Consider the following 12,091-nt stretch of genomic DNA (forward strand, 5'->3'; position numbering starts at 1 on the left):
AGCCAAAAATGCTGTACTTGATGTCTATTTAGGATCTGTATTGTCTCTCACAGATGGAGAGTTCATTGGAGAAGTTGAGTTCTCAGGAATGGAAGCTCATTGTTACAGGAGAAACACTGGCACAGACAGAGCAGATCATCAAAGAGCTGGATATTCTAGAGAAACGAGCCCAGGTAGCTTAAATTCACTCTTAAAAAGGGGAGCTGTTGTAAAGCTTTACATAGACCCTTGTAGGACCCGAGGGACAAAGGACCTTAAGTGTTCTAGAGTTGCCCTCTAAGAGTATATATCCATGTTCTCAACTAATGTGCACTATTAGCCACAAAGCATTAGTGAGATCAGACACAGATGTTGGGTGAGGAGGTCTGGGGTGCAGTCAATGTTCCAGTTTATCCACCACAAAGTTGTTTATTGGGGTTAAGACTAGGGCTTTGTGTAGACTATACAAGTTCTTCCACTCCAATCTTACCAAACCATGTCTGTATGGAACTTGCTGTGGACAGTGGCACTGGATTGTGATTCTACAAAATTGTTTGCTTCAACAGTTTGGGGAAGACGTGCAGTTTGGGCTGTGATGGTCAGATGTCCACAAACTTTTAGCCATACAGTGTATATGAGTAAAATATTAGAAAATATGTTTCAGGAAATTCAGGAAAATGTGTTATGCCACATACCACTGACTTTTTAGGTTTCATTTCAAGCTCAATATATTTTTTTCCTATAAACATTTTATGAGGGAATAGATGAAAAAGTATAAATATTACTAGTTTAACATCTTTCTGATGCCAAAAATGGCATGTCTTATCTTTGACATTCTTTTCTGTGTCATAAGGAGGAAATGACTCGGGCCCAGGTGATGATATTGCATGGACACCAGATGGCTGCAGGTCATCATTATGCCACTCCTCTAATTGTACAGCGCTGTAATGAGCTCAGACACCACTGTGACACACTAAACTCTGCCATCAGTGCTAAATGCAAAACACTCATACAAGTGCAGACCTTATTGCAACACCTCGAAGAGGTAAGATGAACACAAGCTCTTCTACCTGCTTCTGTTAAACTCAGAAATCGGCTTAAACAAAGATTTCATTATTATTTGTTCATATTCCAGATCAGTATTTGAACTATTTGTCTGTATGTCCTGTGTGCAGGCCCAGAAATGGTGTGATGATGGCACATGCCTCTTGGCCAATCAGCAGTTAGAAAAATTGAACTCTAGAGAAGGTGCTCAGGCAGCTCTGAGCGATTTAGAGAAGTTCCAGGAGGGGGCGCCAACGCTCTTTAATGCTGAGACAGACTTACTTTTTATGGAATATGAGGGAGTCCTCACTCCTCACTTACAGGTAAACTTTCATGTTCATAGTCAGTCAGCCCACTCCTGACGTATTATACTCACACACACGTATATACTGCATGTATAGGTAAAGCTGTCTGAAATCATTGTGTTTCGTGTCCATTTGTTTGCAGACTCATATAGAGAAGACATTTGAGAAGTATACCTCTGTACAGAATCTATTCCAGACTAGACAGACCTGCCTGAAGAAACTAGCAGACAAACATGTGCGGCCAATACAGCTGGTAGTACCTCGACCAGAGAATCCACCACGATCCAAGTCCCCAGTCTTTTCTCCCAAACATGGTACACTGATGGTATACTTATCTACCTTAAACTAACACAAAGGACCTCAAAACACTCAACCCTTAACCTGTAGTGGCACTTAGATGGCAATTAATAATGATTAATCATGATATCATGATAATTACAAGATTTTCTATTATTGTTGAGTTATTATTAAACAATATATAACTGTATAGTTATTATTATTAGTATTAGTAGTAGTGGTAGTAGTAGTAGTAAAGTGAGTAAAAAAGGAATTTCCTGGATCATAAGATGCTATGTAGCTATCAATAAAATATCATGTATTACAATATGGAATATTAGATCATGGTGGATGCCAGTTAGGTTATACTTGAGTTTCAGAGTCATAGTTCTAAGGTTAATTAATACACACATTCAGACTGTGCAGGACTCAGAGGTTAGGAGGTTAGGAAGAAACCATTTAATCTTAAACTCAAGAACAGATACTGACCCCTGCCATGTAAGATCACATCAGTATCACTCCTACTTCCTCCACACATCAGATCAATGAGGGAGCTGAAATGCTTATTTCTGAATGATCTCTTGTACCCAAAAAGTAGCTGGTTACTCTGTGAACTGTGTAGAAGCATTGTTCTTAACAAATCTACAAATCAGCACAAATTCTATTGTACGTGCATGTATAATTACACTGCCACTTAAACATCTTTTTATACAATATGTTGATTTTTATTTGTATTTTTTTTTAAATATTTTTTATTATATGTATGTGATAATATATATTATATTTTTAGTGTATTAAATGTTGTGTTGTTTTTTTTCTTCTGCAATACAGATCTTAATTCAAGTATGAAATTCACCTTTGACTTCTCAGGCAAAAGAGCAACTCGGAAAAGCCCAAACTCCAGGAAGGTAATAGAGTCAGAATGATTTATCCTTTAATATACCATACAGCTGACTGCTTACATGATTAACATTTAATATGTACTGTACATTGTCATGCATGTGACATGGGTGTATGTATAATAAGATGGTCTTTTGCGTGTCAGATTGAGGTGTTGCACGACTATCAGAACCGCAACGCTACGTCCTACACTGTGGATGGCGTGGATGGAGCAGACCTGCGGAAACAGTTAGTCTTCTCTCCTTAAAAGAAAAAATTATCTATCGATATATCTACCTCTGTCTGTCTGTCTGTCTATCTATCTATTTGACTATGCTTTGGGAGATTCTTCAAGACTTTTATTAAGTTTATGTGAGAGAAATAATGACCAGCAGTAAGAGTTTACTGTGTATAGCTGTTGTAATGCTTTATAAAGGTCTTGCCGACCTTTCACAACATTATCATGGAGCTAAACAGCTGTGTGAAAGATGTCACATTAGAAATTGTAGCTGCTGGTGAATTTCTCCGGTACAAAATGAGAAAACACTTTGGAGCCTGCTGTTATAAGAGATTAATCAACATCTACATTCTGTTTATTACTTAGATAGTTGACTTTTAAATGCATGTTATAAATTATTTCATCCATGCATAATTGCTTCAAACAGTATTGTTCATCTAAAGGTTCCTGTAATTTCCTGTAATGATCAAACTACACAACAATTGACCAGATATAAATAGAAGGTTATTACACATCTCTGTCATTCTTCTGTTAATATTTAATTAGGTTTATGGCTCATCAAGCTCCCTTTGTTGTCATGCAGCCATCTGTTCTATCTGCTTTTTTCTAAAATGGAAACGAGCTGTAACATTTCTGTTTAATGAGTACTGAAGAGCAAGTATATAAATGCTATATATATGTAAACGTGTGTCTCTGTGCATTTTCTCTAGTCATGTAATGAGGGAGCTGATCGAGACAGAAAGGATATATGTAGAAGAGCTTCTGACTGTGTTGCTGGTAAGAATTCTGAAGATGCCAATAAAACTGCTCTTTTTGATGTCATTTGCTTTTGGTAAATATTAGGCATGAACATGGTGCTATACTGTACCAGCAAGCTGCTGCTCAGTGCTGAAACTGTGTTTACTGCAGGGCTACAGGGCAGAGATGGACAACCCCTTGCTCTCTTCTCTCCTGCCCACCTGCCTGCGCAACAAGAGAGATATACTGTTTGGAAACATGCCTGATATCTACAGTTTTCACAGCAGGCAAGACCACACGCAAACACACACGTCGTCTTCAAAACTTTATTATAACAAGACTGATGAGCAGCGTGGAAACTAATCCAGCACATGGAGGATAAGTAATCCCTGTTTCCTATGAGATAAAACATCCTGTTAAAAAAAACTCACACACACACACACACACCCTGGCTCAGTGGCTTGGAGCATCCCATTTTCTCACACACCTTTTATTGCTTTCCCCACCCCCACACTTTCAAACGCAACTTATCATGTTTTCTCAGCTTCATTTGTTAGTGCCTTTGAGACCAGTTTCTCCTGCTGTGTATCTAGGTCTGCTGGGCAGGATTGGCAAATTGGTTGCCTGCATTATGATGTTCTGCCAATTAAAGTGTCTTAATTATCACTTAGCTGCTGGTGAAATAAGGATTTGAGCAAGCCAATGAAAACACAGCTGGAAGAGTGGAGATCAGCCCTGGGGGTGGGTTTCTGGCACACTGCTGTTTGAGAATGATTTAGAAAGATATGCACTTTAATCTGACTCAATAGTAGAAATATTTGTTCTAATTTCATATACGTTCATGTTTTTGGTGCTAATTCGATGCACAGATATCTAGATAATGAGAGTTAATAGATTAAAAGCCTTTATTTTGTCACATATACATTACAGCACAGTGAAATTATTTCTTCACATATCACAACTTTTTAGGTTGGGGTTAGAGTTCAGAGTCAGCCATGATACAGCACCCCTGGAGCAGTGAGGGTTTAAGCCTTGCTCAAGGGCCCAACAGTGGCAGATTTGCAGTACCCCAGAGCATAAACCACCTAAGACACAACTCAAGTGTCCAGTGTCTAGTGACACTTGTGATATTGTGGTGATTAGTGTAAATTTGTCTAGCAATCAGTCAGGACTCTTAAATTTGATCCAAAATGACTATGTGTGATTTATGGTCTGTTTCTCCAGAGTATTCCTGCAAGACCTGGAGAGCTGTCTGGACACGCCTGAAGCTGTGGGAGCATGTTTTCTAGAACGGGTATGACATTTTAACAGGTAGTTTAACATTTAACATTTTATGACGGGTATGTAGTTTAACAGCAGCCATGTCAAACCCTTTTATGGTACTCTATTCCTGTGTAACCATTTGATGGATCTGGAATTCACTTTTCTTTGATTTTTAGCTATAGTAGTATGAGAATTGTGTTTATTTTGTTTCAGAAAGAGAACTTCCAGGTATACGAGCGTTACTGTCAGAATAAGCCACGATCCGAGTCCTTATGGAAGCAGTTTTCGGACTGTGCATTTTTCCGGGTATTAAACCAACTTATTTTAATGGAATTCTACAAAGTACATAAAATTCGGTTTGGATTTCATATTAATGACAGGCACTGACTGCTAACTCTTAACTATTTATAACATTTCATGCAGGATGGCTTTGAATTCTTAATTTAACCCAAAGCTTTGAAGATGATCATTTATCTAAATTAAATAATAATTTGTTTGATGTTTTATGACATCCCAGCAAGAGAAAATATCTTAAATGTAGTCCAGTTTATTTAAGATTTCCTGTTATAAGATTATTGTAAAACCAGTTACAAATTGATTAATCCTATTTCTTTTATTAAACCCATTTCAATCTTGAAATTGGACTTTGAGTAACTTTGATTATTTGTTTCAAGAAAGATTATTCAAGAAATGATCAATTCAACATATGAATATTGGAGAAGTGATCTAATATTCTAAAAGTTAACAAATTCTTCTAGTTATTCTATTTAAAGTTGTCTTAATATATATATTAAAAAAATAATGTACTTTGACAGCATAAACAAACAAACAACAAAGCTGCATGATGTATAGTATGATGTTGTGTGTCTGGATTTAGGTTGAGTTGTGTTGTTTTCTGTTCACTCGTGTTTCAGGAGTGCCAAAAGAAGCTAGAGCACAAGCTGGCTCTGGATTCATACCTGCTGAAACCAATTCAGCGTCTTACCAAGTACCAGCTCCTGCTGAAGGTGTGCCCAGGCGTTACCACCCACTCCAGACACTCTCAGAGATATAGATAGGAAATCGATAATATATTCAGCTGAGCAGGTTCAGGGATTACGGAGATTTGAGTATGTTGTGTTTCACAGTGGATGTGTTTATATTGAACAGGAGTTGCTGAAGTACAGCTCAGGGTGTGAGAGGGTCTCCGAGCTGCAGGGTGCACTGAACGCCATGCTGGACTTGCTCAAATCTGTTAATGATTCTATGCACCAGATTGCCATCACAGGATATGAGGTGAGCACTGTGTTTTTCTGCATTTTTATGTGTGATTCAGGTAGATGATGATGCAGGTTCAGAATGTACAATGTGCAGTATGATGTTTACAGTATGTTCTCTCATATCAGCATTAAAATAAATGAGGAATGAGGTTCTTTCCAGAGCATTCAGGTCCTCAACCAGGAGCTTGGACTTTCTCTGGACTTATAACACTCACTATCTCAGATGACTAATTGAATTATTGCTTATTTTAATTTAATTTAATTTAATTTTTTTTAAAAATCATCTTGAATATATTAGGTATGATAATGTATGTGACCAATAAAATATGATATTGAATTTGAAAGTAAGTGTGTGTGTGATATCTGATAGGGTGAGCTGAGTGATTTGGGCCGAGTCCTGATGCAGGGCTCCTTCAGTGTGTGGATCAGTCATAAGAGAGGCGCGACACGGATGAAGGAGCTTGCACGCTTCAAACCCATGCAGAGGCACCTGTTCCTGTACGAGCGTGCACTCCTCTTCTGCAAGCGCAGGGAGGATCATGGCGAGCACGCTAATAAGACACCTTCCTACAGCTTCAAACATTGTCTTAAGGTACTGTATGGGCCACACACACAGTATCCAACTAAACCTGGTGGACCCATTACTTATTTGCTCATTTATGTTATGTTCAAAATAAAAATGCAGTAGTAACTTTTAAAAATGATTAAGAATAATTATACAGCCTGTGGAAAGCAAGTGATGACTGAATATAACAGCATGGAAAATTACAGCATCCAGAATAGAAGCCTTTATTTTGTCGCATGTACATTACAGCATAGTGAAATTCTTTCCTTGCATATCCCAACTTTTTGGTGGTTGGGGTCAGAGCACAGGGTCAGCTGTGATAGCCAGTTCCCCTGGAGCAGAGATGGTTAAGGGCCTTACTGAAGGCCCAACAGTGGCAGATTGGCAGTGCTGTGGCTTGAACCCTGTCATTAACCACTTGAACAACCACTGTCCATCGCCAGCTGGAGATAACAATAGTAAAACAGATTGAGTTAGACAGGACAAGCTGTGTTCGCACCCAATGCATATCCAGTTGTCACTGGGTATGCAAAACTTTTTTTAATCCTGGCTATTAGTAATCTGACATTTCACACTGTACAATCCTAAACCATGGTGTAACCTCAACAACCATGATTAAATATTGACTTGTCTTACCCTAATGTATTAGTGAAAATAAAATGTAAACCTACGTATGTAAGCAGGGTTTCAGTGACTGTACAATTCACATAATATGAGGCACATGTTTCTGATTGGGTCTCTGTTACTAAGCACCTAAACAAAACTTCATTTCACACAGCATCGTTTCACTCTGTACACATTCGGCAGCGCAGTGATGGGTTAACAGTAGGGTTTATCCAGGAGTAGGGTTTCATAAACATATATGCTTCTAAATTACAAGTGTGAAACCTTCCTCTACCCGCGGTTAGAAGCAATGTTTAGAACAATCATAACCAGGGGTTAAGTGCACTGTGAAAAGCCCTGCTGACTTTTTCACTTGATCTTTCCAATCAAGTATAAGCCTTGCTAGCACAGCCAGCTCCAGATATCATGTTTCTAGCAGAAATCAAGGTGTCTGTTCTAGTGGTCTGTTCTAGTGGTGTTAAAGGAGCTTAGCGGTTCATTTGAGTTCAGCTGTAGAAACTAGTACTGTCGGGATTGCAGTTATCTTCACTTCTGTTGACTTCATAAATATTTTGAAAGGTCCCATCTGTTTTATCTTGATTTATAATTAAGACCTAAGATACGGGTCATCTTTTGCCTCCTGTGTGTGTGTGTGTGTGTGTGTGTGTGTGTGTGTGTGTGTGTGTGTGTGTGTGTGTGTGTGTGTGTGTGTGTGTGTGTGTGTGTGTGTGTGTGTGTGTGTGTGTGTGTGTGTGTTTGTGAGAAGTGCTAATTGGCTAGAGTGAGTGTTTCTCTGTGTCCCCTTGCAGATGAGTGCTGTGGGCATCACAGAGAATGTAAAAGGAGATGTGAAGAAGTTTGAGATCTGGTACAGTGGCAGAGAGGAGGTGTATTCGGTGCAGGTGAGGTCCTCATAAAGAGCTTGATTCTAGGGTGAACATATTTTATTGTGAATGTACTTTTTTTTTATCAATGCAATGCTTAGAATTTGACTTTTTCTTATCATAAGGCACCGACAGTGGAGGTAAAACTTGCTTGGTTGAATGCAATTAGAAAAATTCTCACCAACCAGCAGAAACTATTTAAAGGTGACTACAAATGACTAGTACTAAAGTTTATATATATATATATATATATATATATATTTAAAATACATATATATTGCTTAAGAGTTCCCTCACCATGCGATTTGCTTAGGTGAACTTTGTCACTCCAACCCACTGGCTGAACATTTTCCTCTGTCTCCGTCCCTCTCTGAGAGGTAAGACTTTTGAGAAATTCACGCCTTTTATACAAATAGAGCACTGATAGCACATTTAGCAGCTGTTTACCTGTTTTCTTCACAGCTTCTTTAGCCTTTGATTTCCTAACATCTCCCTGTCCTGCTCTTACACTGCCTATTGCTTCAGTTATAAATTGGAAAATGCATACGTCTCCTGGAGAGCTAGCAGAGGACCGGAGTATAGATGTGAAAGACATGCTGAGGAGATTCATCTCAAATCATCTCTGTGCTTCATTATAAAATGGCACAAAGAAAAGCACTAAAACATCAATATTCAGCCAATAAACATGCAGTAAAACACGGTGATATAATAATAATAATAATAATAATAATAATAATAATAATAATAATAATAATAATAATAATAATAATATTCCATTTAACCACTTCAACTAAAAGATATATGTACTCAGTTGCCACATTAATAAATACACTTGCTAATTTATACAGTTATCAGCCAATCATAAACATTTGTTGTTGCCCATCAGCACTCAAGGTGTTCTGTGATGCTTTTCTTCTCATCCTGGATATAAAGAGTGGTTATCTGAGATATTATAGACTTCTGGTCAGTTTGAACCAGTCTGACCGTTCTCCTCTGAGCTTCCTCATCAACAGGCCAGTTAACACCACAGAGCTGCCACTCGGTGGAATCAAATTCTGATTGGAAAATTGCATAAATGCACAGTGATACAGGTGTTCCCATTTATATGCTTTGGATGCTGCGTATATACTGTAGGTAGTGATAGTAATAGTTTGTAGTTAGTATAAAGTACATTAAAAGTGTGTGGTGGTGATGATGATTATGATGGGGAGGATGAAGCTGCACTGTGTGTGGTTGCCTCTCCTCCTGCAGGGCCATGCGGCCTTCCCGTGGGGTTCTTACAGGTTGCCTGCCACGTCTGGACCTTGTGTCCGTGTCAGCGGGTGCGTGTGTTTGTCTGCGCTCCCGAAGCCCACGCCTCGCTCGCCCTTCCCAGCGCCAGTGACGCTCCGCGGTAAAGCGGGTCGCTCTGATTCTCTTTCATACACACAGGGCTGCAGCAGCTGCACATCCCTCATGTCATAGCTTACCATCAGAGACCTACTGTACTTCATGCACCATCCATAACACAGTTCTGCATGGTATGCAAATGATGAGAAAATTCAGAGCCTCTGGTATGGCTCCATGGTTTTGGCTGCTGAAACCATGCTTAGAAGTAATATTTCAATCACAGTGCTTATAAAGAAGCTGATGTTTGGCATGATGCTTAGTAATTAGCCAATGATAGCTTTCATCGATCGTTAAGCACATCATGTCCTTTCGGGGTTTGAATGAAACATCCCTTTATGACAGAGCTCACTTTTTAAACCTGAGACCAATACAATTATTTATTTTGTTTATAATTCTATTATGACTCACAGGCAAGTGGTGAACAAATAAGCTTTGAAATAAAAACCTTGACAAATCGCATCATACTGTAATTACTTTTGTTTCATTTTGGCTCAGCATGTGGCTGTGCTCTAATAAGTTCTTCCTAGGTCTGAATGCAAGCTTGTATATTCTAATGCAGTTTATGTTGGGCTGCTGGACAACATGGCTTATTTCTTTGGGTAAAGTGTTTGTGTTTGTTTGAGAGAGCATTTATTCAGTTTCTTTAGTATATCCTCTTCCTCACCTAATACAGCAAGAAGCAAAGAGCGTCAGTCAGCTCGGAGGAGACGGAGTCGGGCCACAGCAGTCCAGACCCGTTTAGCCTTTCTCCACAACACAAGGACAACAGACACAGTGTGTACACACACAAAAACCCACACACAACACACATACTGGATATTGGTGCCTAGGGTTAGCTTTATTACTGCGTTTAGCTTTCTGAAATTTGAAAACCAGGGCTGACAACACACATTAGAAATTACCGAGCACTGCAAAAACAACCTGAATAAGTATTTAGAATAAATTTGTTTACTGTTAAGGTTGAGGCCCATGATAGGAAGAATATCTATGTACTAGTGTTAAGACATGAAATAGAACGTAATATGACCAACATGTTCGACAATTCATAAATATTAAAAATGAAATGTAATATAGCATGTTGTCATGGTATGTTTGACTGATATATATATATATATATATATATATATATATATATATATATATATATATAAAACCCTGACAACATACTATGTTATATTTAATTTGCAATATTTATGAATTGTCCAACATGTTGGTCATATTACGTTCTATTTCATGGTCATATATATATATATATATACACACACAGCTGATATTTTGTCTTATTTCTGTGACATTAGAATGTGTGTGCACTGGGACTGATGGATTAGTAGCTGGTGTAGTTGTAGCGTCTCTTTCGGTTTCTTGACATACAGTATAAGCACACACAGTGTATTTGTTCATCTTGAGTATGTGTAAAATGCCATTTTTGTTTCAGGTGTAACAAGTATGTACATTTATATGAACTGCTGTTTCTCTTATTCACTTTTATTTCATGTTAAGACAGAAGCTGTGCACTTATTATATTTATACCGAAGCTATGCTTTATAAAGTTAGACAGTAGTTAATACATCAGTAATTGTACTCATGTGTCTCTAAATAAGAAGAGATATATAGAAGTCAAGATATTCTTACCTGAACCCAAAATTAGGCTGTGTCCCAAATGGTGTACTGCACACTATGCACTAACACTATATACTATGTACTCAACTGTCTACATATTCAATGTTTCATTTTATATATATATGTATATGTGTGTGTGTGTGTGTGTGTGTGTGTGTGTGTGTGTGTGTGTGTGTGTGTGTGTGTGTGTGTGCGCGTGTGCGCGTGTGCGTGTGTTAGGTTGGCCAGGTGCCACTCACTCAGTGGATATCTGTGAAGATCTGGAGGACTGGAGTGGAGCTAATCTCCCTAACATGTCTGACACTGAAGAGGAGGACACTGTTCGTTTGGTGAGTGTGTTTGATCTCACACTCCTGAGTCGAGCCATAACTACCAACACCTGCTCAGTGTATTTATTCTCAGAAATGTTCTCTTTATACTTTTTCCTGAATTTACTGACATTCGCTTCCTGTCTTGTTCTACCAGTCTCCAGGTAAACACAAGGCTGGAGCAGGCTCTAGCAGATACGCTCCAGATGACCTCATCATTAAGTGTGGTGATATCATAGAGCTGCAGCAGGAGGACAACGACGGCCACTGGTGTGTTCTGTTTACTTCTATTTTGATTTAACATTTAGGTAGAGAAACAAAATCTGGTAATATGGGTGTTGCATATTATTTGCAAGTTGTGCATTAGTTGCTTGTTCCTTCTTAACACTTTGCTAGAGATCACCTTTTTACAGAAAGCACTCAGAGGTATGTAGCAGTGTTTGTGCTATAGCATTGTTTTCAAACTGATCCCTGGTTTTGTATAGGTTGGTGGAGAACCTGAGCACTAAACAGGACAGGCTCTCTGCTGCAGGCCTGCATGGTATTATGGGAAGGTGCAGCAGAGGACGCTCTAACCAGCTGCACGGTGTGTAGAAAAGTAATAAATCACTAATAATAGAAAATCAGTAGGATCAAATTCATCATCCATTTCAGTCTCTCTAGTCTCTTCGCTAAGTATAAAGTCACTCACAGCATTGGATGTCTCTTCGTTGCACCGATAGCTGTCTGTACTTATAGTAC

The 12,091-nt window shown here is 38.6% G+C and overlaps 1 protein-coding gene across 4 annotated transcripts in view; it reads left to right on the forward strand.

Moving 5' to 3' along the window:
- Positions 1 to 12,091, forward strand: part of mcf2a (MCF.2 cell line derived transforming sequence a) — a 30,079-nt gene that overhangs the window by 16,988 nt on the left and 1,000 nt on the right. For 2 of the 4 annotated variants that reach the window (XM_027135110.2, XM_047802712.1), the window contains exons 10-29: positions 54 to 173; positions 833 to 1,024; positions 1,155 to 1,346; positions 1,471 to 1,642; positions 2,436 to 2,512; positions 2,650 to 2,732; positions 3,432 to 3,498; positions 3,631 to 3,746; positions 4,684 to 4,753; positions 4,936 to 5,028; positions 5,637 to 5,729; positions 5,872 to 5,997; positions 6,352 to 6,573; positions 7,959 to 8,051; positions 8,159 to 8,237; positions 8,347 to 8,410; positions 10,096 to 10,196; positions 11,262 to 11,371; positions 11,508 to 11,620; positions 11,836 to 11,936. In XM_027135110.2, the coding sequence (XP_026990911.2) occupies positions 54 to 173; positions 833 to 1,024; positions 1,155 to 1,346; positions 1,471 to 1,642; positions 2,436 to 2,512; positions 2,650 to 2,732; positions 3,432 to 3,498; positions 3,631 to 3,746; positions 4,684 to 4,753; positions 4,936 to 5,028; positions 5,637 to 5,729; positions 5,872 to 5,997; positions 6,352 to 6,573; positions 7,959 to 8,051; positions 8,159 to 8,237; positions 8,347 to 8,410; positions 10,096 to 10,196; positions 11,262 to 11,371; positions 11,508 to 11,620; positions 11,836 to 11,936 (2,284 nt within the window). Of the gene's footprint in view, positions 1 to 53; positions 174 to 832; positions 1,025 to 1,154; positions 1,347 to 1,470; positions 1,643 to 2,435; positions 2,513 to 2,649; positions 2,733 to 3,431; positions 3,499 to 3,630; positions 3,747 to 4,683; positions 4,754 to 4,935; positions 5,029 to 5,636; positions 5,730 to 5,871; positions 5,998 to 6,351; positions 6,574 to 7,958; positions 8,052 to 8,158; positions 8,238 to 8,346; positions 8,411 to 9,284; positions 10,197 to 11,261; positions 11,372 to 11,507; positions 11,621 to 11,835; positions 11,937 to 12,091 lie in introns of those variants that run through there. The other 2 variants (XR_007138380.1, XR_007138379.1) reach the window with 2 other exon arrangements.

This window comes from Tachysurus fulvidraco, chromosome 17 (assembly GCF_022655615.1).
Source record: "Tachysurus fulvidraco isolate hzauxx_2018 chromosome 17, HZAU_PFXX_2.0, whole genome shotgun sequence".
Classification (NCBI taxonomy): Eukaryota; Metazoa; Chordata; class Actinopteri; order Siluriformes; family Bagridae; genus Tachysurus; species Tachysurus fulvidraco.